The 23910-nt window shown below is 42.2% G+C and overlaps 2 protein-coding genes across 4 annotated transcripts in view; both read left to right on the top strand.

Annotated features, from left to right (window-relative positions):
• creb3l1 (cAMP responsive element binding protein 3-like 1) overlaps positions 1–9488 on the top strand; it is a 28298-nt gene extending 18810 nt beyond the window's left edge. Inside the window, exons 5-12 of one of the 2 annotated variants that reach the window (XM_036980567.1) lie at positions 826–983; positions 1543–1692; positions 1946–2004; positions 2499–2567; positions 4692–4791; positions 5154–5283; positions 6072–6321; positions 6540–9488. In XM_036980567.1, the coding sequence (XP_036836462.1) occupies positions 826–983; positions 1543–1692; positions 1946–2004; positions 2499–2567; positions 4692–4791; positions 5154–5283; positions 6072–6321; positions 6540–6576 (953 nt within the window). In that variant the 3' untranslated portion in view covers positions 6577–9488. Of the gene's footprint in view, positions 1–825; positions 984–1542; positions 1693–1945; positions 2005–2498; positions 2568–4691; positions 4792–5153; positions 5284–6071; positions 6341–6539 lie in introns of both variants that reach the window. The other variant, XM_036980568.1, reaches the window with a different exon arrangement.
• Positions 9489–13665: 4177 nt separating this feature from the next.
• LOC110526199 (diacylglycerol kinase zeta) overlaps positions 13666–23910 on the top strand; it is a 124633-nt gene continuing 114388 nt past the window's right edge. For both annotated transcript variants that reach the window (XM_036980563.1, XM_036980562.1), the window contains exons 1-2: positions 13666–13798; positions 13896–14193. In XM_036980563.1, the coding sequence (XP_036836458.1) occupies positions 13934–14193 (260 nt within the window). In that variant the 5' untranslated portion in view covers positions 13666–13798; positions 13896–13933. The remainder of the gene's footprint in view (positions 13799–13895; positions 14194–23910) is intronic.

Raw genomic sequence — 23910 nt, 5'->3', positions numbered from 1 at the left:
GGCCTTCATGATGCAGAGGAATACCTCCATATAAGACTGAATCCCATCTGGTTGACCATAAATCTTATGTTCAATAACCACAGGCCAGCAGCACCACATGTCCAGTCTAGCCCTGCCTCCCTTCGCAGAGCGCAGTCTGAACAATAACGTCTGCATTGTGTCTGCCTCTGCCTTTGACAAAGTCCATTTTCTCCCATTCTTCGCCTCCCTTTCCAGTAATAACAGAATAAAACCTGGGTCCTGTGTACTCTGGACTCACACCAAACTAAATCCAAGGGTCATACCAGCATGGGTATGGCCTGGTGTTTGGGAACTATGTTGGGGGAAATTCTGCCTGGCACAGATATCTTAAGAAAACACAGTCCTCACCCCATCCCTGTCTGAGCTCCGTTCAGATACTTACACAGAGGCTACTGCTGAAGAGTGGATGGGATCAAGCAATAAAAATAAGAGCAGGCACTGGCTGCCTTACTTACTGGAATTAAGCTGTCTCTATGTTTGAACTGACTCTGTCCAGGAAGTCATTTGCCATTTTAATTATGGATGTCTTGGCAAAACTGACCGTTTTATGAGGTCTTGGATTTGCACCGCTGCTCTCCACTGTTTAAGTTAAATGAACTATTTTCAGCTCGATCCCACACGACAGATGAAGTCAGACTTTTGTCCCCTCTGTCTCATTATACAGGGACTGTATATCATCATGAGGTTAGATGGGCAGAGGCTTTGAGCATATGGGTCATGTTGCAAGTGATGCATTTCATAACCATTGGAACCCTATTTTCTGCCCCCTGCCCCCCCCCCCCCCCTCCCCCCACACACACACAGATGATCAGCTGCAGCTCCCCCCCACCCCTCCCAGCAGCCATGGCAGTGACAGTGATGGATCCCAGAGCCCCCGCTCCATGCCCCCTTCCAGCCCAGCCCGCCTACAGGCCCGCTCCTCCGCTGCCATATCCTCCTCACCTCTCCTTACCGCTCCACACGTAAGTACTGAGACCGTCCCACTCGCCACACCCCCCAGCAGCGTACCGTTTGTCTTTTGGTAATGGTGCCAATCAGAGCGAAAGTGAGAAAAAAATTGTACATCAAGTTGTTTGTAAGTAACAGGAACTATGTTTATGTTAATCCTGAGTCTGTGAGTGTGTGTGAGTGAGAGTGAATGTCAGTGAGTGCATGTGAGTCAGTGTATGTGCGTGCACATGCAGTGTTACAGTATCTAAGCCCATGGCTGATCTATGGTTTGCCTTTCCTGATGACTTTGGGCTGTGCTGTGGATGGTTCTCTATCAGTGAAGGAGGTTCCTCCGGCCTAGCTCCAAGCCCTTCCCGTCAGTAGAGTCAGAGCCACCCACGATGAGCTGGGCTGCAGACAAACCCAGCTGCTGGACATATTAGGAGTTCATATCCACATCCTCACACTGACCCTGACCGCCACCCTAGTCTAGTCTCTTCATTAGGAGCTGCCCTGGTGTACAGATACAGTATAATACACACAGTACCACAGTTTCTCCAATTCATAAAATGAATCCTTATTTCTCCACAGAAACTACAGGGCACTTCAGGGCCCCTGATGCTGACAGAGGAGGAGAAACGCACCCTGATCGCTGAAGGTTACCCCGTACCCAACAAGCTGCCCCTCACCAAGACCGAGGAGAAGGCACTGAAGAGGGTTCGCAGGAAAATAAAAAATAAGGTACCCACTCTTACATCCCGGGAAGTAAAATGTAGATTCAGTCCAAAAGAAACTGTACGATTTGCTTCCAGAAAATGTGTAAAACTATTTACAAATAGTTTTACACATTTACACATACGCAATACTTTTAAAAAAAATGTTTTAACCTGTAATCTCAAAGTAGTGTTTCAGCAATATTAATGTTTTAATATTCTCCCTTTTATCATATGAGCTGTTATTGATTTGGGGATCCCTCTCTCCCTTCTCTGTCTAGATATCTGCCCAGGAGAGTCGCAGGAAGAAGAAGGAGTACGTGGAGTGCCTGGAGAAAAAGTAAAAGCAGGACACTCTCCCCTTTCCTGTCTGCCAACTTTTTTCCTCCTCTCTCGTCGTCATTCCTGTTCTCCACTTTTTTTCATTTCTCCACTCCTTCATTGTTTGATTGTTCCTTAGCTAATGCCAATGGCGTTTGTCCATTAAAGCATGCGGTCACACAAGGCCATCTGAGTCACACACAATCACTTAATCCATTCCAGCAAAGGCCTCTGAAGATCACTGTTCCTTACCAGGAAAATCCCTGACTTTCCATCCATGGTCATTGTTGTTTTTTTAGTTAATATTTAAGACCTAAATACATTACAACGGTATAGAGGTTACTATAGCATTACCATTATGCCTCCTATCACCGCAGACTGTGTTGTGTTAGCATCCAACATTCAAGCACTGCATTTCAATAGTCCATGTTGTCTGTGATTACCAAGAATGTATATTACAAAATGGTCAGATAGCCATGATCGAATGTATGGATGTGACTTTGTGTCTTACAGGGTGGAGAACTACACATCTGAGAACAGTGACCTGTGGAAGAAGGTGGAAACACTGGAGAGTGCGAACAGGTGAGCCATGACTTTGAGTGACAGACTTTATGTGTGTGAGTGTGTGCATGTGTGAGCACGCTCTGAGTGATGCTAGACACATCCCTGAACCACCAGCTCCAATCAAACCTCGGATAACTTTTTCTATTCATGATAGCTGTCTGTGATTTGACTGCTTCTTCCTTCATTAGGTGGGGACATTTTCACAGTGTCGACCATTGTGCAAGTGCAAGTGATTGGGCTCAATAAAAGGCATCACAGACTACACAGACTCTTAAATGCATCACAGACTGTGCCAGCCTCTAATTTACAATAGGCATTTCAAGTTGCTTGGATCAAAGTAACAGCGTGACAGTGTACCTCTCCCTAATTACAGCACAGAGTGAACCATCACAAAAAGTGCTCACTCAAATCGGCCTCATAATAATTTGAGGCCCGAGAAGGAAACCACAGGCTGACTCAGCTCCTAGCAGGCAGTCCAAATGGAACACACAGGAGCCAGCTAGGAACAACGTGTGGGGCGCGTGTTCCAACAGCATATGCCTTGCCTTGGCTGGTAAAGAGGGGCCAAAATGGGCTTATCTGTCAATGCGAGATGGCAGCCCAACAAGCAATCTGTTGTCCTAATGTGACTCAAGTAAAAATGTTTTTACTAGTGATGTATGCATCTCGCATACAGTTAGCTGGATACTAGGCGCTTGCTGTACTTTAATTGACGACGTCTGAAAAGGTTTGGTTCATGAGGAGGGCCAAGGTTGCTCTCGAGAAGTTGAAGGTGTCACAGAGTCACTCATGCACATGTTTCCCAGTCAAGATCTACTCGTGTTTTTTTTCTTTTTCTTTTACACAGTCTATTTTAGTCCCTTGGGAGCAATATGGTTTATAGATCACAACTGTAAAAGCACAGACCAACCATGGTTCAATTCAAACGTGATGATGCAATGGACATTCCTGACATGGGACGTTAATGTTCCGTTTCCAGAGTTTCCATGAGAATTTTCCTGTTAAGATTTGACCCAAAAAAATTATAATCACCTTCATATCCAATCGGACCATAACATGAAGCTCTTCTTCTATCATAATTTACTGTATTTTCAATCTCTGGTATTAACAGCATGAAAATAGTTATTGTGCATCTGGGGTACCCCAAAGGACCAATATAATGCCAGTATAGCTGTTTGCATGTATTTGAACTTTATACCAGTGTTATAGTCACATATTGTGGATATGTCAAATAGTTTCATGGTGTTTGGGTTATGTGAAGGCTAACACTGGAAATGTCTTTTCTACCATTAGTGGAGAACATGCTCCCTCTCGTGGTGAAAATATGAAAGCTCACCTGGTTTAATTTCTTATTGCAGCCTGACCCAACACTCATGCTTATCTAACATACAGTAATTAATGTCTAGAGAGAGAGAGAGAGAGAGAGAGAGAGAGAGAGAGGGAGAGAGAGAGAGAGAGAGAGAGAGAGAGAGAGAGAGAGAGAGAGAGAGAGAGAGAGAGAGAGAGAGAGAGAGAGAGAGAGAGAGAGAGAGAGAGAGAGAGAAATGTATGGAGGAGGTAGAGTCCGAGCGGCCGTCTGCATTGCTTGTGGTTTTGAATTGCTTTCTATTTGGGCAAAGCTTGTATTTTGTGGTGAGGGGGAGAGACTGTGGGAGCTTGGTTCACACACTAGAAATAGAGAAATATAATTTCCAGCTCTAATTCCTCAATGTGTTATCCTCACATTATCCTTTTTCTCAGAGATGAACTTCAATGTCCTGGATGCTCAGAAGAGCAAGACAATTATGACTGTTTTTGTAATTGTTTATTTTATGTTCAATCTTAGTTGACTTTGTACTCACTCTAAAATCACGGAAATAGCCAGATGGAGAGGGATTATTTGGGGGATTTACAATACATTTCTGTGAAATGTCACTGTCAGTTATCTGTGTGTGTGTTTGTGTGTGTAATGGTGCATGCTTTGTATTATCCGACAGCTGGAGCTGCTAAACTGGATCATTGTAACGTCTGACAGTCGTTAGAGTCTGCTCTTCTGGAGAACGTTTTAAGTTCACATGAGGATCATTATTGTAGATTCTGTAAATGAATACAGTTGTATTATTAGTCAATCTGAAACATGTATTCTCTGCCTCCTCTCTCCAGAACTCTACTCCAGCAGCTCCAGAAACTCCAGGTCCTGGTCACAGGAAAAGTGCCCCAATCCTACAAAATGGCCTCAACGCAAACAGGAACATGCCTTATGGTACTTTGCATACTATTTATTCTGATACACACATGCACCAGACATGCAAAATCCCATTTAAAAAATGTGGGGGTTTTCTTTGCTCCCCACTGATCTAAGATACTGTGTAGTTAGTGTTCCTTGGACTGGGTAGTCACGTCATGTTAAAAAGGGAAAACGACTGCTTTGTTTGTGAAAAGACTCACAGCAATGGACAGGGACACTGGCTTGTGGCCTGGCCTACTCTACTATAAAACACTGAGGCGACCCCATGAACTCAAACTGGCAAAAGCCTTCTCAGCTGGAGAACAGAACCACACTAGCACACTGTTCTCATGTTGACCATGTGCTTTTGTTGATGGTTTCTGGTTCCCTCCCGCCAGGTGGTGGCGCTGTGCTTTTTCCTGGTGCTGGGCTCCCTTGTACCTTGTCTGCCTGAGCTCTCCTCCCTGTCCCATACCGTGAAGTCCTCCTCGCCCCTCCCCTCGGCTGATGTCTACACAGCCAGCCAGGGTATGTCCCCTACCCTACCTGTCACCTAGAACAGAGTTTCAGGAAACTCGGTCCTGGGGCCACTCACGGGTGCACGTTTAAAAAAAATACTTTTTGCCCTAGCACTACACCACTGATTAGAATAATCAGAGCTTGATGATGACTTGGTTATTTGAATCAGCTGTGTAATGCTAGGGGGAAATAACTAAACGTGCAGGACCAAGTTTGGGAAACCCTGACTTAGAATAGTCTACCATCTACAGCATGACAAACACAAAGCCTTTAGTTTGTTGTCCCATACATATCACATATTTTCAGGTCGCATGTTGCCTGCCTACCAGCACTTCCAGAAATAATGTCAAAGGGAGCATCGTGTGGTTGAATTACACGTCAATGTGGCGTTACATCTTATCTTGTAGTGTTTCAAAAGCGACAGGCTTAGCTGAAATCCCAATATCCTTCCTTCTATTATAATATTCAGCTTGATGACCACAAAATGAAAAATCATACATGGACCTACTGGCTACTCAGAATTGGTTGGTGAGGGCTGGGTTGCTTTAGAAACCTGAAGTCAGCATGGCACAGGAAGCTGTAATGAGTTGTTCTCCCTGTAAAACTCACACACCTGCTGAATAAAGATGTCCGTCCTGCTCAAAACCATTCCATTCTTCAAAAGAAACCGACTTTTTACTGTTTGTTTTTCATTTTTTACCATATAGGAATGGTTCTATGTTCCTTTGTAGTGTTTGGAGGATCAAGGCAGTGATTAACTTAACATCCTCTATTTATCTCTATCTGTGTCTGTTTAGTCCGCTCCCGCAGCCTACTCTTCTACGACGAGAGCTCCTCGTTGGAGGACGGTCACGGGGGCTTCCTGAAGATGGAGGGGGACGGCTCGGAGGGGGCGCCCCTCGACTACACCGAGGACCGGTCGGCACATGACAGCCACGGAGGCGAACACGAGAACACCAAGTACCTCAGCAAGGTTCACTCCGATCCGGTGGACTACAACAGGACCGGCGCCCAGTTCCTCCAAGAAGAGCCGCAGTACCACAAAATGTAAACTGAGGCCAGACAAGTAGGGCTGTAGACTCTGTCTCCATCTTTGTTAATGAGAAGATTCTCACAAATTGCTCTTCAGAACAAGGGACTCATTGTTTTATCAGTGCTCCTTGTAATTACTCAAAAATTAACAAGAAGAATGTCTTTTAATTAATGTGATTGTTAGGTTACCAGAGTTTTTTGTGATACTGATGGACTATTTCTCCCCTCCACAGAGAGCCAAACCCCGAAGGAGGAGAGGAGTACTTTTAACCTTGAGGGGCGGAGCTGGCAAAAACACAGGCTCTCCAGACTCCTTACCCATGTGGATGTGTAGTGACACTACGGCGCCCCCTAGTGTGCCATCCCCAACCCACCTCTCCCTGCACTCCCTGACCTCCTGCAGTAGCTCCCTGGCCTTCCTGTTCCATCCCATTCCCTGAAGTCCCACCTGATAGAGAGGATGAAGAGGGTATGTGAAGAAGATAGAAATGACAGGCAACTCCAATCAAAGCTTCACAGGAACTTTTCATCTCTGACTGCTGTGTTTGACTGGAGGCAGAAGCAGGGAGTGAGAGGGGTTGGAATTGAGTAACTTGTTGAAACCTCTGTGTGCCATGTGTGTCTGTCTGCACGTTCAACTGGGTGAGTGTGGTTGCAGTGCTTCTGTGCAGATGAAGTGCTCCTCAGATTCCATCACACTGTTGCTTTTTCAAGGACTTCTACAAATATTTAGAACACAGGGGGTACTTCAGCTGTAGGGGGATCTATAGCGGATCTATAGCAAATTGGATAGGAGGGTGAGGGGGATAGGGATGTGGGGTGGTGGTGGGGGGGGGGGGTATTTATAATTCCAGTTGTTCTGTTATAGAAATTCCCTCTCCTACTTCACAATTGGTCATGCAAATGTTTGAATACAAACATTCCAAAGAATGTCCTCTTTTACCTTTTGCTTAAAGCGCTTAAAATGCACTCTATTGCCTCATGCTAGAATTATACATCTTTCAAAGGCATTTATTTTGTACATTTGACCACATTTTGTCCCATAATGTTTAAGCTTGTGTGTGCATTGCACTTTTTTTTCCCCTTCAGGTCGACATTGCAAGCTAATGGGTATAAGTGCCTTCAAACTCTTTCAGTTTTTGTATTCTCACGCCGTCCACATGGGGTTGTTCATTTTATTATTTGACTCTTTATGCAAACTAAATCATATGTAATATATACGTATTATTGGCATCAAAAAAGAGCATATTTATTTTATGCAAAAAAATATTGTGAACTTTTCTTTTTATGAATATCAATTATGACGTCATGTTTACATGATCTTGTTGTCTTAACTGTTACACAGTTTGTCTGTTTTTGTATTTATTTCTGTATCAAGAAAGTTGTGTATATATTGAAAAAAAAACATGAACAGGGACAATCAGTGTAAATGCCTACCAAGGGTGTACAATACTCCCTCACTGGAGCAAAGCCTTCTCTAGTCCAAAAGACTCAAAACTGCCCATCTTTACAAAAACAGTCAAAACACCTCCAGGAGAATACCTTTTCTCCACAAAAAAAAATGAATGAATATCATCATTATGCCAAAAGTCCATTCAGCCCTAATGTCATTGTGAATGTGAAAATAGAGTATATTTTAAATTGAATATCAAAGTTCAGAATCCACTGGGGGTAAAATAAAAAAAATAAAAAAGAATCGCATCACGATTTACAGTAGTGCCCAGAAAAACTGTTCACTCTAAAGAACACTGTTCTGTTGATGATGCTTCTTAAAAACAGTCACTCCAGCAGCAAAATAATACAAAAAGATTTTCATGCAGCGTTTTTGTTGTGAAGAACCTTGTTACATTGAATAGAATATATTCTGGTGTTCCCTCCTCTTCCTGCTGTGTTGTTTCAGGGCGAGAGAGGGAGAGAGGGATTGTGTAAGGAGTGAGTGGGGCGGCCCCACTGACGCTAAATGGGATTGCGTAATGCTAGGCAGGAGGGTTTGAGTAGACAGCCCAGGCTCTGTGGAGGAGGCATGGAGGATCTGGGTCAGCCAGTGGCCTTGGAGTCTTAGCTTAACGTCCAGTCTGTTGCTCTTCATAGATTTCACTTGCTTATTCACAACTGTGTCTTGTCTGTGTATAATCAGGGGAGGCCAGACTCACAATCCTTCCATGTAATTAATATGTATTTTACTCTAACATGTCATTAGATTTGCATTATTCATTTTCTGTCAAATGGTTTGTAAAATCACTACCTACCCTATTAATCAGAGCCATATAATTTCTAAGTCGGTTTTGTTTCCTAGTTGTCGCCTGTCTTATATCTTAGTGCACATTACCTGACAAATGTAGAGTTGGTTAACTGAGTACACTGATAATGTGTGTATATTGAAAATGTAGATTGCTTCCTGTCAAGATACTGTTTGTCTATGTTTGTCCTTTCGTTTGATTAATAGATGTGTAACTAAGGTTCAACCAGATGCTCTGGAAGCTGTCCAGCCCTCACCCACTTGCCTTCTATAAACACACTTTTTACTGATCAAATGGTTGCTTAGTTGTCCCAACCCACTCCAGCCCCCTCTATCCTACCTGCTACACCATCTTTAGGTTGTCTAAAAGCAGGACCTGTTATAAATGACTGCTACTCTATATTCTATAGTCTGTCCAATGTGCTGATCTTGAACAGGCTCTCTGATGACTGTGTCCACACTAAACCATTGGGATCATGCATAACACACTAAATCAAGTCAGACTGAGTTATCTGGTTGAACCAGGGTCAATCTTTTGTAATTAGTCCCCCAAATGTGTGGTAGAAACCTGCTTCAGAACCTGTGTGAGGGGTTTTACAAGGCTATTATAATTCAAAGTGAAATGATGCAAATCTTACCAAACATTCCATGTGTTTGTTGGCGTTCGTAATGTGTGCCCTTTTGTACATAAGACAAAGTGAATGCTTTTGCTGTAAATAAGGGGATGTATTTTTGTATTTGAAATGTATTTTGGTATTCACCTGGCGCCTTTGGGAAGGAACTGGCCAGTTGCTGACCTTTCACACTGTGGCTGTACAAGTAAATTGCATGTGTTTCTGGGTAAGCCACAGGAGCCTTTCTGTATTGCCTTTCTGTATCAGTCTCTTTAATAGTAGTGTTAGTAAGTAGAGTTAGTATCAAGCAAAATATAAAAAATTGCATCAGCATAACACCGTCTCCTTCGTTACTGTGTCTCTGTGCCCTGATATCATTGAGAAACGCATTCGGGGCAATCATTTGCATTCCTTGCGATCTAGTTTTGGTGCCTAGTGGTTGTTATATCATTAGGAAGTGCAGGCAAGCTCTATTCTCAGTATCGCCACAAGAGGTCAGACTTTGTTAGTCCATCCATTTTGGCTAACCTGATTCTAACCCCGTCATCACTCAAAAAGTAGAGCACTCTTTGCTTTTCTTAACTGAACCATAAAACACTAGCACACAAGCGCTTACCCAAGTGGCTGTCTCCCACTGTATTATATCAGAACCTAGCATAGGTGTTTGTTTGGTATCAATGTAGAAATATGAATAGAAAACCAGGTCACTTCCTCCCTGGAAACATAATCACAGCTCTAAAACACATGAGAGCATGGAACAAGCCACTACATCCAGAGGTGGCGAGCCAGTTCAATCACAAGTATTCACTGCCAATCCAGTGGCAGAATATCACGTACATGTGATAGTAACCTAAATGTTTATATACCCCCTTCAAATAAAGTGCGGGTGTAATTTCGGGACCACGGTACAGTATTGTGCATAGGACGGCTCGAAACTGCCCATTTGCCGTAGATAGCACACACATTTTTTGTTGTTGCTACATTTTTGATTTCATGAACACATCGCTTCCACGAAGTAGGAAACAGAATGTCCTCTTTCCCCCTTGTTTACCGCCTATATATCAACTACATGTCAGTGTAATAACTCACTCTTTGGATTAGAAAAGGGGGAAAGGGCTTTGTCCCAATAGCATTTACCAGGCAGCTTTATGTAATCCTCGTACAGTCCTTGCCTTAATCTCTGTATAAAAGGCCAGAGAAGGGTTTTTGCATCCTCATGTTGAGGTGTTGCTCTCCCGTGTGAATCTTAATATAGCTGTTTGTTTTGCACATGTAAAAAAGCCTCCTATGCCTGATATATGACAGTGATGCACTTAGATTGATCCGTTTTCTCTGCGCATTGGCTCTGTTTTACGGAGAATAATATTTCATGTATTCTCTGTTAGCATGAAAGCATGCAACAGCTTTGTCCCGCGATGGGGTATTTGATTCAGGACTCAAGACTGGGCTGCCATGGCAAAGAGCAGACAATTATAAAGACTGGAAATCCTGGGCTGTCTGTTTCTCACTCATTGTGACCCTAGGGAGCGGTTGTAGGCGATGAGAGTTCCTAGTCCTCTCATTTCCATGGAAATGTCAATTCACAGTCTAACCTAGTTACCTCTTCTTCATCCAGCACAAACCACCTGAGGACACTTCTCACCACAGTACAATACAATGATTCTTTGTAAAAAAAATAAGTAAAACCAGACTCTCTAGATTGAATATGCACTGCATGAAACGTCTAGTATGAATGATGGAGATTGTGGAAATTGTGGAGTGCATTCTTTGGACTGGACTAGCAGTGACACACTGAATAAATAAATGTTCAGCTTCACTCCAGCTCCCAATATATCACAAACCGAGGTAAGTAGTAGAGATTATTCCACTATCTTTGCATGCTGAAGAGTCTCTCGATAAACACTTTTCTCATATAGCTAAAACCTAATGTCTTGTCTAAATAAATTAAAACAGCGTTTGATCTGCTCCATTACATTTCCCACATTTCCAAGGAAGTCGATTCAAACTGTCACTAAATCGACTGTCACTAGTCATTTACATGCCCCAAATGCATACACAGTATCATTCATGTTTCTATTTATTTGTATTTAGTCTGTTATTTCAGTCAGGGCTCTATACAGAGGTGTGGCTCCCTCCTATTGACTTTGGGCGGTGGAGCAACTGTTTCATCCAAACTGCAATGTAAATTAACTGTACGCATATGCATTCCTGATTACATATGTTTATGTATATGTTTATGTATATGTTTGGAGCGTTACATTGTCTATGGCAGGTACATGATACTTTATATACATGCATATTATTTATATATGTTTTATTTAACCTTTATTTAACTAAGTCAGTTAAGAACAAATTCTTATTTACAATGACAGCCTACCCCCGGCCAAACCCTAACCCGGATGACGCTGGGCCAGTTGTGCGTCGCCCTATGGGACTCCCAATCACGGCCGGTTATGATACAGCCTGGAATTTAACCAGGGTCTGTAGTGACGCCTCTAGCACTGAGATGCAGTGCCTTAGACCGCTGCGCCACTCGGGAGCCCAATGCAACAGAATAGAAAGCACAGCATGTTGTATCCATGTTATAACATACACTTTGTCTGGAACCCACCGTGGGAAATTAAGAGATTAAAGGACGTACATTGGTGTAGTGTTTTCCACATACATACATACCTAACATGATATCTGCTTTAGTTCACTGTGATAATAGGACACGGGTGGTGCTTACAGATGCCAACCATTAGCCAGTGTCTGGGTCAGCCCCCAGAAGATCACACAGTGAATTTAGAGTAATTCCCTTTTAACATCCCCCTATCCTACATAAGATCCTTAGCTGGAGTAATCGACCGCATCCTAGTGCCCCATAAACTGACCGTACCGAAAAAATATCCGGATCCATATAGCTGTGCTCCGTGCAGCATGGATTGTGGGTATTAGACCAAAGTTATCTGTTCCTGTCCACATTCAACTGTCCCCTTTTGATAAACTAAAACATGCTCTTGCCTACTTGTAAGTCCTATTTTAACTCCCTGTTTAGGACAAATGGTCGGCATTTCCAACAATCATTCAGGCATATTTCATCTTGTGGCTGCGATGGTCTGACTCACTGGGTAACACCAGGTCACACAGTGTATAACAAGAGCCCAGGAGAGGTCAGACATTGAGAGGTCAGACATTGAGAGGTCAGACATTGAGAGGTCAGACATTGATTGCCCCAGTTCCAGTGTAACCATTTCCAGAACCATCGTCGTTGTACTAATCATTCAAATAGTTCTAAATTGCAGTGGGTCCAACAACTAATTAGGCCCATACACATAGTCTACCTATAACAAAATGCTCAAAATAACCCAATCAACTGCAAATGATCTCATGGCACTGTTTTGGTGTAGTTTTCCTTTGGGATCATTTGCGCAGGACAGCTTCCTGTTTCCTAAGGAATTGCATTAACCAGCTCAACCAGTTTTACAGCCCTTTGTAAGGACGATTTGATAAATGGCTTAAAGTAGGTTATATTGTGTGTAGCATGTCGTGGTTGACTAACATAAGGTTACACAGGTTAATCATCACTCAGGCCTTTTCAAAGTATTGTTTGAGTTAGGCCACCACAGTGACGTAGTCTTCCTAATAAAAAAGCCAACGGCCAACTGTGAACAATGCAATGGATCAATGTGGTAACATACCCAATTGAAGAAGAGTAGCCTATAGGCCTAATTGCATGTTTGGTTCACTGGAAAATAGAAAGTAGGTTGGAACAATTCCGGTTTAACCTCCAATCTTTTGTTTGATTGGAAGTGTTTTTATTTTCTCAGAAAGAGTTTACAGAGATGCCGCCCGACGCCCGTGAATGCAGAAGTTAGGGGAGAGACCAGTGTGTTGTGAACAACATAAGCATGAGCAACAATAGAGAGAGACATTGAGACTGATGCAAACTGATACAAAATATTTAAATCATGCCACAATTGTACTACATAATGCTAAGCAAGGTAGGAATGTTGTTACTTCAATTTAACGAAACACAATCATTAATTAATTTGACACCAAAAAAAGTACAAATCTGTTGAAATCGCACTGTGGATGTAAAGACAGGATTTCCTGGATGCAAAAAAGTTTGACCAATTACAGTTTATGTGACAAAACAAGCATAGAAAATGTAGAGAATCTTGTACCATCTAAACTGCAGTGAAATATATTTTCAATATCTAAAAATATTGTATTTCAGCTGTTTGAAGCTGGTGTACAAAACTGAAAGTAAAAGCTGGAAGTATAGAAATAGAGCACATAGAACAGATCTACAGCTTCTTAGACTTGCTTTCAATGAGAATGGCAGATCTACCTACACACAGTTCTATGTGAATTTGGTCATGTCCATTATGAAAAAAAGATTGCAGTCAGAGTGCACTATAACTGTAGTATGCTGCAAAAACGAACACAGTTGTTTTACTGCAGTAATTTTTGCAGTGTAACTGCAGTTACAGTGTTGTATAGCGGCAGTTCAGCTGCAGTACACTGCAGTTACTCTGCAAAAATAGGCGGGGTTTACGATTTTGTGGCTGTGGTAACTAGCGACGACCCTGTAAACCTACAGGATTTCCTTCTTCGCGTGAATACTGGCGACTACAACCATATTCTGCCTAACAAAGTCAGTATCTGTAAGCATATTTGTCACATTACAAGACGAGTCATAGTTTTGCTTTGGACTTCCAGTGTTGGAAACAAGCTACTTTTTTTTTTTTTAGGTTGCGGCGCTCCAGAGTTACTACACAGCACGGTGTCGATGGCTGAGGCACCGGATACCGGGGACCGTATAACCCGTATCGTCCATAGCTCTACGGATTCACCCACGGCGATACTGGTGCCACCAACCTTAGAAGAACTGGCTGAGGAGGAGGACGTTTTCCTGCCCGAAATGGTATCACCTTGTCCAGTCTTCAAGACGGGAGATTGTCCAGGAAAAGTGTCAACCCGGTTGGAAGGTGCGGGGGCATTGACAGCGGATACCTGCTTCCACACTATTAGGAAACAGGTATCATACAGGTAGTACATTTTTCATTTATCCCCACTTCCCATCCCAAACCCGCACGATATTTCATATAACTACTTCAACTTGCTACCCAAATGTCTGAAGTTTTCTCAATTGCAACTTGTGAAAGTAAACATCACCTGCAGCCGTCACTATCTCACCTGATAATGCACCCCTTAGTGTGGCAGCTACTGTAGCCTATTTGTAGGCAAGACAACATGTGTTCATGTGAGCTGACACTCCATTTCAATATGGTTCTTCATCAACTAGATAGGCCTACATTAAAGTTATCATTAGGCTACATTATCCACTATAGCATCTTATAGCAAAAGCAATATCACATCTGTCATTTACCCCGATGGGTATCATTCTTACTAAAAGCACCTGCTGATGTCCTATGGAGTATAGTAAATACATGCTCATTCATGTCATGAATGGGGATATCAAGAAACATACTTCTGTGTCCTCCTCAGTCATAACATAGACCTCACCCCATTAATTGCTGAGCTTTTGGATTAAATACGCTATCCTGTTTATTAGAATCTGGGGGGGGTGTAATGTGAGAGTGTTCGTTCACCAAAGCTAAACATAAAAAAATAGGATTTGGCTACAGTACAGGATTTTGACTGATATACAGCATAAGTGCATAATCTGTCACTATATAACATCCAGTAGACCACTTCATACAAAATATTTGGTTTGCAATGAGACCGGTGGTGTAGTTTTTCCTCCACAATCCCAACTCTTTGTAGCATTAATGGAAGAGGATGGCACAATTGTCTGTGCCCCTGACTGACTCACATTCCATATTTTTCATTTTATAGAAGGATTTGAGGGACTCTTTTTCTGTGCAGGCTGTGTAGAGTGATGAGACTGGTCCCTGGGTGTTGGTTATTGAGAGTCTGTCACTGCCAGCAGATGCTGTGATGTGTTCATGGCTCTTATGTAACGGAAGGAGAAGCAGCGGCAGCATCAAGGGATCAGGAGTTTTTTCTTCTCCCATTATAAGTAAGAGGCACTTACAAAAGGGGCTTAGTGAGCAGAGCCCTGGGCTGGCTGCATCCACTGGCTGACTGGCTGGTCCATAGAGGCCTGATGATGCTGGATGGTTAAGGCTGGCCTGGCAATGAGTGAGGCTGAGGCCATGTCAGTCTGGCTACATAAACACAGATCAGCCATCGCTTTCCTCGGTGTCTGTGACTAAGAGCGTCAATATAGCGACTCAAACAACAAGGCCTGCGGTAGTGATCTCTCGTGTGATTCAGATGTTATCAGATTCAGACAGCAACTGCAGCAGGGGGGACAATGATGACAGTTAAGGAGATAAGTTATTGCGGAATGTTATGTGCATCCATTCTAAGAAATGATGTGCCCCCCTCTCAGTCTCCCGTCAGGATCGAGTATTCACCAAAGCTGTAGTATAATTGCATAGTAATGATAACTACCTTTTTGTTTTGTTTTTGATTAAATTAGTATTGTAGATTTAGTGAAAAGCTGAAATTTGTGATGAATACACAATGTACAGTGATCTCTGTTGTTTTGAATCTGTACTCCAGCACTTTGGATTTGAAATGACGCAAAGACTATGAGGTTGACGTGCAGACTGTCGGCTTTAATTTTAGGGTATTTTCATCCATATTTGGTGAACCGTTTAGAAATCACAGCACTTTTTGTACATAGTCCCCCCCATTTTAGGGGACAGAAAGTATTGGGAGAAATTCACTTGTGTATTAAAGTAGTTCAAAGTTAAGTATTTGGTCCCATATTCATATCACTCAATGATTACATCAAGCTTGAGACTCAACACATTTGTTAGATGCTTTTGCTGTTTGTTTTGGTTGTGTTTCAGATCATTTTGTGCCCAATAGAAATGAAAAGGTAAATAACGTGTTGTTTGATTTTGGAGTCACTTTTATTGTAAATAAGAATAGAATATGTTTCTACATTAATGTGGATGCTACCATGATTACGGATAAGTAATGAGAAAGTTAGACGCACAAATATCAAACCCCCAAGACATGCTAACTTCTCACCATTACAATAACAGGGGAGTTTAGCATTTTTGGGTGGGTATGATATTCTAAATCAAATCAAATACAATTTTATTTGCCACTTGCGCCGAATAGTGAAATGCTTACTTGCCAATCAAAATCCAAAAATGCAGTTCAAGAAATAGAGTTAAGAAAATATTTACTAAATAAACTAAAGTAAAAAATAAAAAGTAACACAATAAAATGACATAACAATAACGAGTCAATGTGCGGGGATACAGGTTAGTTGAGATAGTTTATACATTTGTATGTCTGTAATTTTCTTTCACATGAGCTTACTGTATTGCTCAACCTAAGGTGAATGATTTGTCATTAGGTCTGTCCTATTGTTATACTATGTAACTAAGGGAAAAGCTTTCAATGCTGTCCAGATGGTGTTTCAGATTTATAACAGGGGTTGGAACCAGTTCAGGGAACAGATCTGAAAACCAGAAAATACATTTTTTTAGAGGAATAGAATCAGAACTGAGAATGAAGTGATCTATACTGTTCCGGAACAGAACCGTGATTTTTAAAAGCATGGAAACTGGTTAATAATGCTCTTTTATGTTCCTGGCATTTTTTTCCCAGTCCCACAAAAAAAAACACAAAGCGCCTATGCAAAGTCCTCACTCTGTTACTCTAGTCTCTATCTGCCAGCTGAAAATCTTTTCCAGTGCGTGTGTAAGTTATATACCTGCCCATTCCACTCCGAAGCATAGGCTACTGTAGCTTACTGATGGTACAAGTAGGATTCAGAAATTAGAGAGATTTTTAGAGAAGAATGGATTAACTTATTTTATCACGTTTTACAGTAGATTTATTAACTACAAAAAGATAAGACGTGTTTTATTTAAATTCTAGTGCTGCTCTGCACACACACGCTTGTTAGCTAGCTAGCTCTGGTCCAACGTTAAGCCAACTCTCGGAAGTTCAAAGGCATTAAAAGTTCCTCCATAGAAGCCGCTCCTGCGTAGGTATAATTATGCCATAACAAGATGCCCAGTGCTCCAAGCCAAGTCACCTCCTCCACCCTCTCTTGCTCTCTCCCACAAGCAAAATGTCAGTCGCATCTCACACCCTACACTTGTCTCTCCAATGCATGTAATCAACTGTATAGCTTGGCCGCGCCATAGCATCGTGAAGTAATTTAATGTTTAGCCAAATGTCCATAAAAATATATTTCAGAGATTTAGGAAGGAATGATATAAACCATAACTTTTTGGGGGGTCCAAACCTTTTCAGAACTTTATTTTGCTGGTCGGAACAGTGGAATGGAACAAATAAAAATTATGGTTCTGTTCAGAACGAAACGATTGGAAAATAATCTCAGTTCCAACCCCTGGTTTATTGTAACAGTCCTGGTCATTTGGACCGCCAGGCATTCCGCTGTCTGAATACTGAATTGTTATAGTTTGTTATTGGAAGCAGGCTCACAGACTCAGACAGGTGCATGCTCTTCTATCCAGCAGATTCAAACGGTGGGAAATCGAAAAGTTATCAAATGAACACATTAACAAATGGCAACAAATTTGAAGTCCCAAGTTTTCTCACGATCTTTATACTAGGATGAATTAGTCCTAGTTTTTAGGCCACCAGACAAATGGAAAGAAACCCATTTCATCTAAATGGGATTAACCTGGTAAATAAATGGTGCCATGCAGTGTAAGTAAGGGTAAAGGATAACTGAGAGGTTACAGGTTCATCCCTTCAATTTGAAACTAAATAGAGGGAACCTGTGGCATACAATATTGTCGGAGGAGAGCTTTGGTGATCTCTTACTGTATATGCAAATAAGCTGTGCGGATTGTTTGGGATTTTTTTTTAGGAGAAAAGGGAGCAACAGATTAAGGTAGAGATTTCTAATTCCATTTCCTCGCAGAATGTTGTTTCTGGTGTTCAGGATAAGGTTGATCTTATCCTGTGCTTTAGCTCAGATCACCAACACATCAAGCCTGTTCCACAAGTGGGTTGTAACTCTACATCTGATGTAAAATGTGCTTTATGCCGTACCAAAATATTATACCTGTTGCACCAGCTGTTCTATGAGCTACGCCTGCGATTGTCTTCTTTCATGATATGCACAGACAGTAATATAAATCTATATTTTCAAAAGGATGTGAGTTTCGTGTTCATATATCACAACCTCTGCAGGCTTTTTCGAGTGGCCTGTGCGTGAGTCAATAGCAAAATAATACGCTTGACTTATGCTACATTATAGCATGCCAAATGTGTCTTATTTAGATATTAACAAACTCATAGATGAGCTGCCACCTCCCACTAATTTGCCCAGCCAGAGATCAAATAACCAAATACCCTGACGGGGATTCAGTGAAACAAAATTGCATTATTTGATTGTCAGAAGTTCCTTGATTTCTGATAATCAATCAATGTGATTTTGTTTCAGTGAATCTCTGGCAGGAGATAGCCTAGGCTACTACGCGAGAGGAGCAAAATAATCCACCTGTTATGCTAGGCTACATAACATGCTAGCAAAATGTTCTGATGACACTGCTAGACGAGCAAACTAGACAAAAGATTATCATCATGACCACACCTCAATTTGGCTAATGTTTTCCCAGCCTAATTGTAACCAAATATCAAAACAAAAAATCTGACATTGATTGATTTATCAAGATGTCCCCACCCTTGTCTCAAAGCAGAGCGATAACGCTGTCCCAATCATAACGGTGCTGAAATGATAGTTGACTACACACGGATATTGCTTTAAACTTTTTAAAACAGTTGGATGACTTTGGGAGTTTCAATAAGCAGCAATATGATAAATGCCTGCAATGGCATTAGTCTACTTTGTTTTCATCATTCTGTGACATTCATTCCCACAATAATTATTGATAGATCCACCCAGTTGTGGCTCAGAAAACATGCATCAGATGGTGGGTTTTGTGAAAGTGATGGGGCGTCCCTCGCAAAGTTTTTAGAGCTGCCACGAGGAAGGTAACAGCCTAGTAATGGGCACTGCCTAGCAACCATAATAATGAAGCATCCAATCTCACGCACGTGCATTGCCTACGACGGTCTTCAATCGACTAATCTTATTTTGGGTTGGTACAACAGGTATACATTCTCATCCCGTAGCTACGCCCGACCTAACGTTTAAGACCAACTTTTTTTTTTTTACACCCAACTGGTCCAACCGGCCCTGCGGATGATTCAGGGATGAAAACCGATGCGATTTGTTTAATCAATGAGACCTATGATATATTGCATGCTGTGGAGACCTACGTAGATGATACGCGTCCAATACCGGACCAGATCCATCCTTACTGAAATGAGCCAGCTCCAGCTGTGCCTCCCTCCGTAAAGCCTGCACGACGACGTGCACCACACGTCCTATTGAAATGCATAATGACATTAAAGCCACCAGGCCTCTCAGAAAAAATGGATAATACCCTTTGTACTCCTTTCCTGAGTCTTTGCATGTTATAAAGATGAAGGAAATTGTCATCCCTGTCATTGACATTGGGACACTCAGTGTTGACACAAAATCTAATTTGAAAGGCTGTATTGACACTGAACAAACAGACAAGGCTAATTTCAGCTCATTTGAGGTCCTCTGTCTCTGGGTCATACGCCTATAAGGTAGGTCCTTACGGCTCTGTTGACACTCTCTGGTTAAGGTTGTTTGTGGTTTGATGGAGGCAGATGCAGGGCTACAGCCCCTCTAACGAAGGGAACAAACTGTCCCGTCTGGACTCCCCATCGACCGCTGACACTAATGGATGCTGATCGTAAACCCTCCTCTCCAGAGAGTTACTTGTAATTACCCGCATTTGAAATCAAATCAAATGTATTTATAAAGCCTTTGTTACATCAGCTGATATCTCAAAGTGCTGTACAGAAACCCAGCCTTAAACCCCCAAACGGCAAGCAATGCAGGTGTAGATTTAGCAAATGGCTTGTGATTTATTATGCTGCACACCATTACTAACGTGGAACATTTCTATTTGAACAACAAAAGAACTTTGTCGGACAAATAGGTGTGGGCTAGACAGAGGTACGTATGTCACGTATCTCTGACCGCGCCAGGTTTTTGTTCTCTGACCATGACTCTCTCACAACTCAATGCACAACACTGAAAGGTTCCGGTGGCCTATTTTACTCTGCCAGGGCTCTGAATTGTCTGATTCTACAAAGACTGCCCTGTCTGTGGGTGTCATTTATTATTTCTCACAGTCAAGTAATCTGGTTTTCCAGGAAGTGTCTGCAGCCATAAAGGACCAGTTAACACTGTAATAATATTTAAGTATTTTCCTCTCTACAGAGGTTAAACAGGACATTGTCTGTTCAAGCTCAAAATCAATACCTGCTCTATGGCAGTGTTTCCCAACCCTGGTCCTCGAGCACCCCCAACAGTACACAGTTTCGTTGTAGCTCTTGACAAATACCTCATTCAACTCATTGAGGGCTTGATGATTAGTTGACAAGTGGAATCAGGTATGCTTGTCCAGGGTTGGGAAACACTGCTCTTTGGAAACAAAAGTTATTAGTGAACATTGGGGAGCAGCTGGTATGTAACTCTCAACCTCATGATGAATGACTCAACTCAGGCCAGAGCTTTGTTTGCTGTGGACTAGATAGGTTGGTGTGTGAGAGTATTCAGGACAGCCGCTCCCAGACTTTACCTCATCAATGATATTTTAAATAATGCTTTATTATGTGTGGTTTAAAATGTCGGGCGGTTAACTTTGTATGTTTTTTGTCTTGAATTCACTGACATATGAAGTCAAGGAGAGCAATGCTATGTGAAAATGAACACTCCACACAATTTGTTTAGATCTACCTCTTCTTCAGCAATCCTACCTGGATCTGGTGAATCCAATATCCCTTCTATTGCAATATCTCTTCCCATGGTCAAGTTTGCAAATAAAATACTGCAGTTTCAAATGCAATCAAGAACATTAGGAAACGGCAGCACTCCAAAAAGATTTTACAAAACAGACAGAACGACGTCACCTCATTTCAACTTTTTTTTATTTTTGTCCGGGTGTAGACTCCTGCCTTTCCGCAGTTATGCCTTCATCAGATGCGTAATGGTTGCTCTGGTGAAGCCATGACTGCCGAAAACGCGTTAGACTGCCTGGCCAAAGATGAAATGAGGTGACATCGTTTTCTCTCTTTCTTTAAAAAAAAATTTCTGGAGTGCCTCCGTTGTTCTTGAACTTGGGATTTCACTTGAAGCCGTTGTCACATATGGCAGACCAACCAGCTAATAAAGGAAAATGCTGCAGCTCTCTGCAACAGCTGAGAAGGGCCACTTCTCTCTCCACAGTTGTTGGATAATTATGTTTCCTCTCCCATCTTATGAGGACACATAGTTACCTTAACCAAGGAATTGAAGTGGGAGGAAATAATGATAGGCTACACAAAGACACTTGCACAGACAGAAACACGCACACAGAAACACGCACACAGAAACACACACGCAGAAATACGCACACAGAAACACACACGCAGAAATACGCACACAGAAACACACACGCACACGCAAACAAACTAACATAAGAAAGAAAAAGAAAACAGAGTGGATTCCTACAATTGAAAAGGAAATGACAGCTGACAATGAAAGGATGTCCGGTTGTCATGACGCGCCTAAACAATCAATGCACCTTGCAATCAAATCAAATTGCATCTGTCATATGCGCCTGATACAACAAGTGCAGACTTTACTGTGAAATGCTTACGTACGAGCCCTTCACCAACAATGCAGAGTAAGAAAGTGGCTAAATTAAAAAAGGAAATAGTAACATAATAAAATAACAATAACGAGGCTATATACAAGCAGTATTAGTACCGAGTCAATGTACGAGGGGGTACGAGGTAGAGGTAAATTATGTTAAATGTACATGTAGGTAGGGTTAAAAGTGACTAGAAAATCAGGATAGATAATAAACAGAGTAGCAGCAGCATATGTGAAGAGGGTGAAAGTGTGTCTGGGTGAGAATTTGACAGGGTGCAAATAACGACGAGCAGAGGAAGAGACTGAGCAACTCAATTTGGACTCACTGACTGGCCTCTCATTTCCTGTGTTAACAGTGAGATATGTCTGAGCTGTAACTCCAGCTGAGTTGCAGCTCAGCTTCCTCAGGAAGAGAAACGGAGACTGAGAAATATCGAGGCAAAAGAAGACTAGAAGACTAAATGTATCTGGACCACCAAAGTAGGCATTACCAATGGGCTTCAGAGTGATATAAGGCTCACCAGAAGATAATGGTTGTGGGCGTTCGTTAATTGAGACAAACTGGTCTGCCAATGTGTCCTTCCATTTCCTTCTTGCTGCCTCTGCACCTTTCCATAGCTGCTAAGAGAGCATTTTGTTTTTCGGAGTGCTGCCCTCTCCAACGCTTTACTGTTGAACAAAAAGGTGATGTGATGTTCAACACGGTTTATTTGGAATGTAAATAATGTGTGGGGGAAGTGTAGCGCTTCTCCATGGGGAATCAACATTCAAATGAACAAGAAAAATGTGATAGAGGGAGAGAGTGTGTTCTCTGATCATGCGGATTATGTTAAACGTTGTTATTGATGTAACCTGGCAAATGATAACTGACCTTTGACTGTTGGCACATCTCTGGCCGAAATTCGGCTCTGAATGTAGATGTTGTCTAGCAGCATTCAGTGCAGTACATCGCATCTAGTGCAGCAGTTATTCTATAGGTCTAGCTATGATAATGGCGCCGGAGGAGATGGCTGCCGTTTTACGGTCCCCTAACCAATTGTGCTATTGTGTGGGTTTTTGTCGAGTTATTTGTAACTTGTTTTGTACATAATGTTTCTGCCACCGTCTCTTATGACCGAAAAGAGCTTCTAGATATCAGGACAGTGATTACTCACCCCGTACTGGAGGAAGGTTTTCTTTAACGAGTTGGACGCAAAGGATTTACTGACTCCCGACAACCGACAAAAGCCCTCATCCCCGTCATTCGCAGTAGAAAGAGGCAGAGATATCAGGGATGTATGTCTGGGTGCCTTGTAAGGATCCGACGGCGAGTGTGTAATCTGCCTTTATCACTGGTGCTATTGGCCAAAGTACAATCTTTGGATAATAAAATAGACGAACTACGAGCATGTATATTTCCTACCAACAGGACATTAAAAACTGTAATATCTTATGTTTCAGCAAGTCGTGGCTGAACAACGACATGAATAACATACAGCTGTTGGGTTTTACCCTTTTCAGCAGGATAGAACAGCAGCCTCTGGTAAGACAAGGGGTGGCGGGCTATGTATATTTGTAAACAACAGCTGGTGCACCAAATTTTAGGAAGACTCTAGGTTTTGCTCGCCTGAGGTAGAGTATCTCTTGATAAGCTCTAGACCACACCATTTTTCATCTATATTCTTTGTAGCTGTCTATTTACCACCACAAACCAATGCTGGCACTAAGACCGCACTCAATGAGCTCTATAAGCAAACAGGAAAACGCTCATCCAGAGGCGGCACTTTCAAGGAGTGGGACTCTAACCCGGAATGTGAAATCCTGCTATGCCCTCCGACAAACCATCAAACAGGCAAAGCGTCAATACAGGACTCATACTACACTGTCTCTGATGCTCATCGGATGTGGCAGGGCTTGCAAACTTTTACAGACCACAAAGGGAAGCACAGCCACGAGCTGCCCAGTGACACGAGCCTACCAGATGAGCTAAATGACTTCTATTCTCGTTTCGAGGAAAGTAA

This window comes from Oncorhynchus mykiss, chromosome 6 (genome assembly GCF_013265735.2).
Source record: "Oncorhynchus mykiss isolate Arlee chromosome 6, USDA_OmykA_1.1, whole genome shotgun sequence".
In the NCBI taxonomy this organism is placed as follows: Eukaryota; Metazoa; Chordata; class Actinopteri; order Salmoniformes; family Salmonidae; genus Oncorhynchus; species Oncorhynchus mykiss.
Note: the sequence above shows the minus strand (reverse complement) of the source record. Positions and strands in the feature narration are given on the sequence as shown.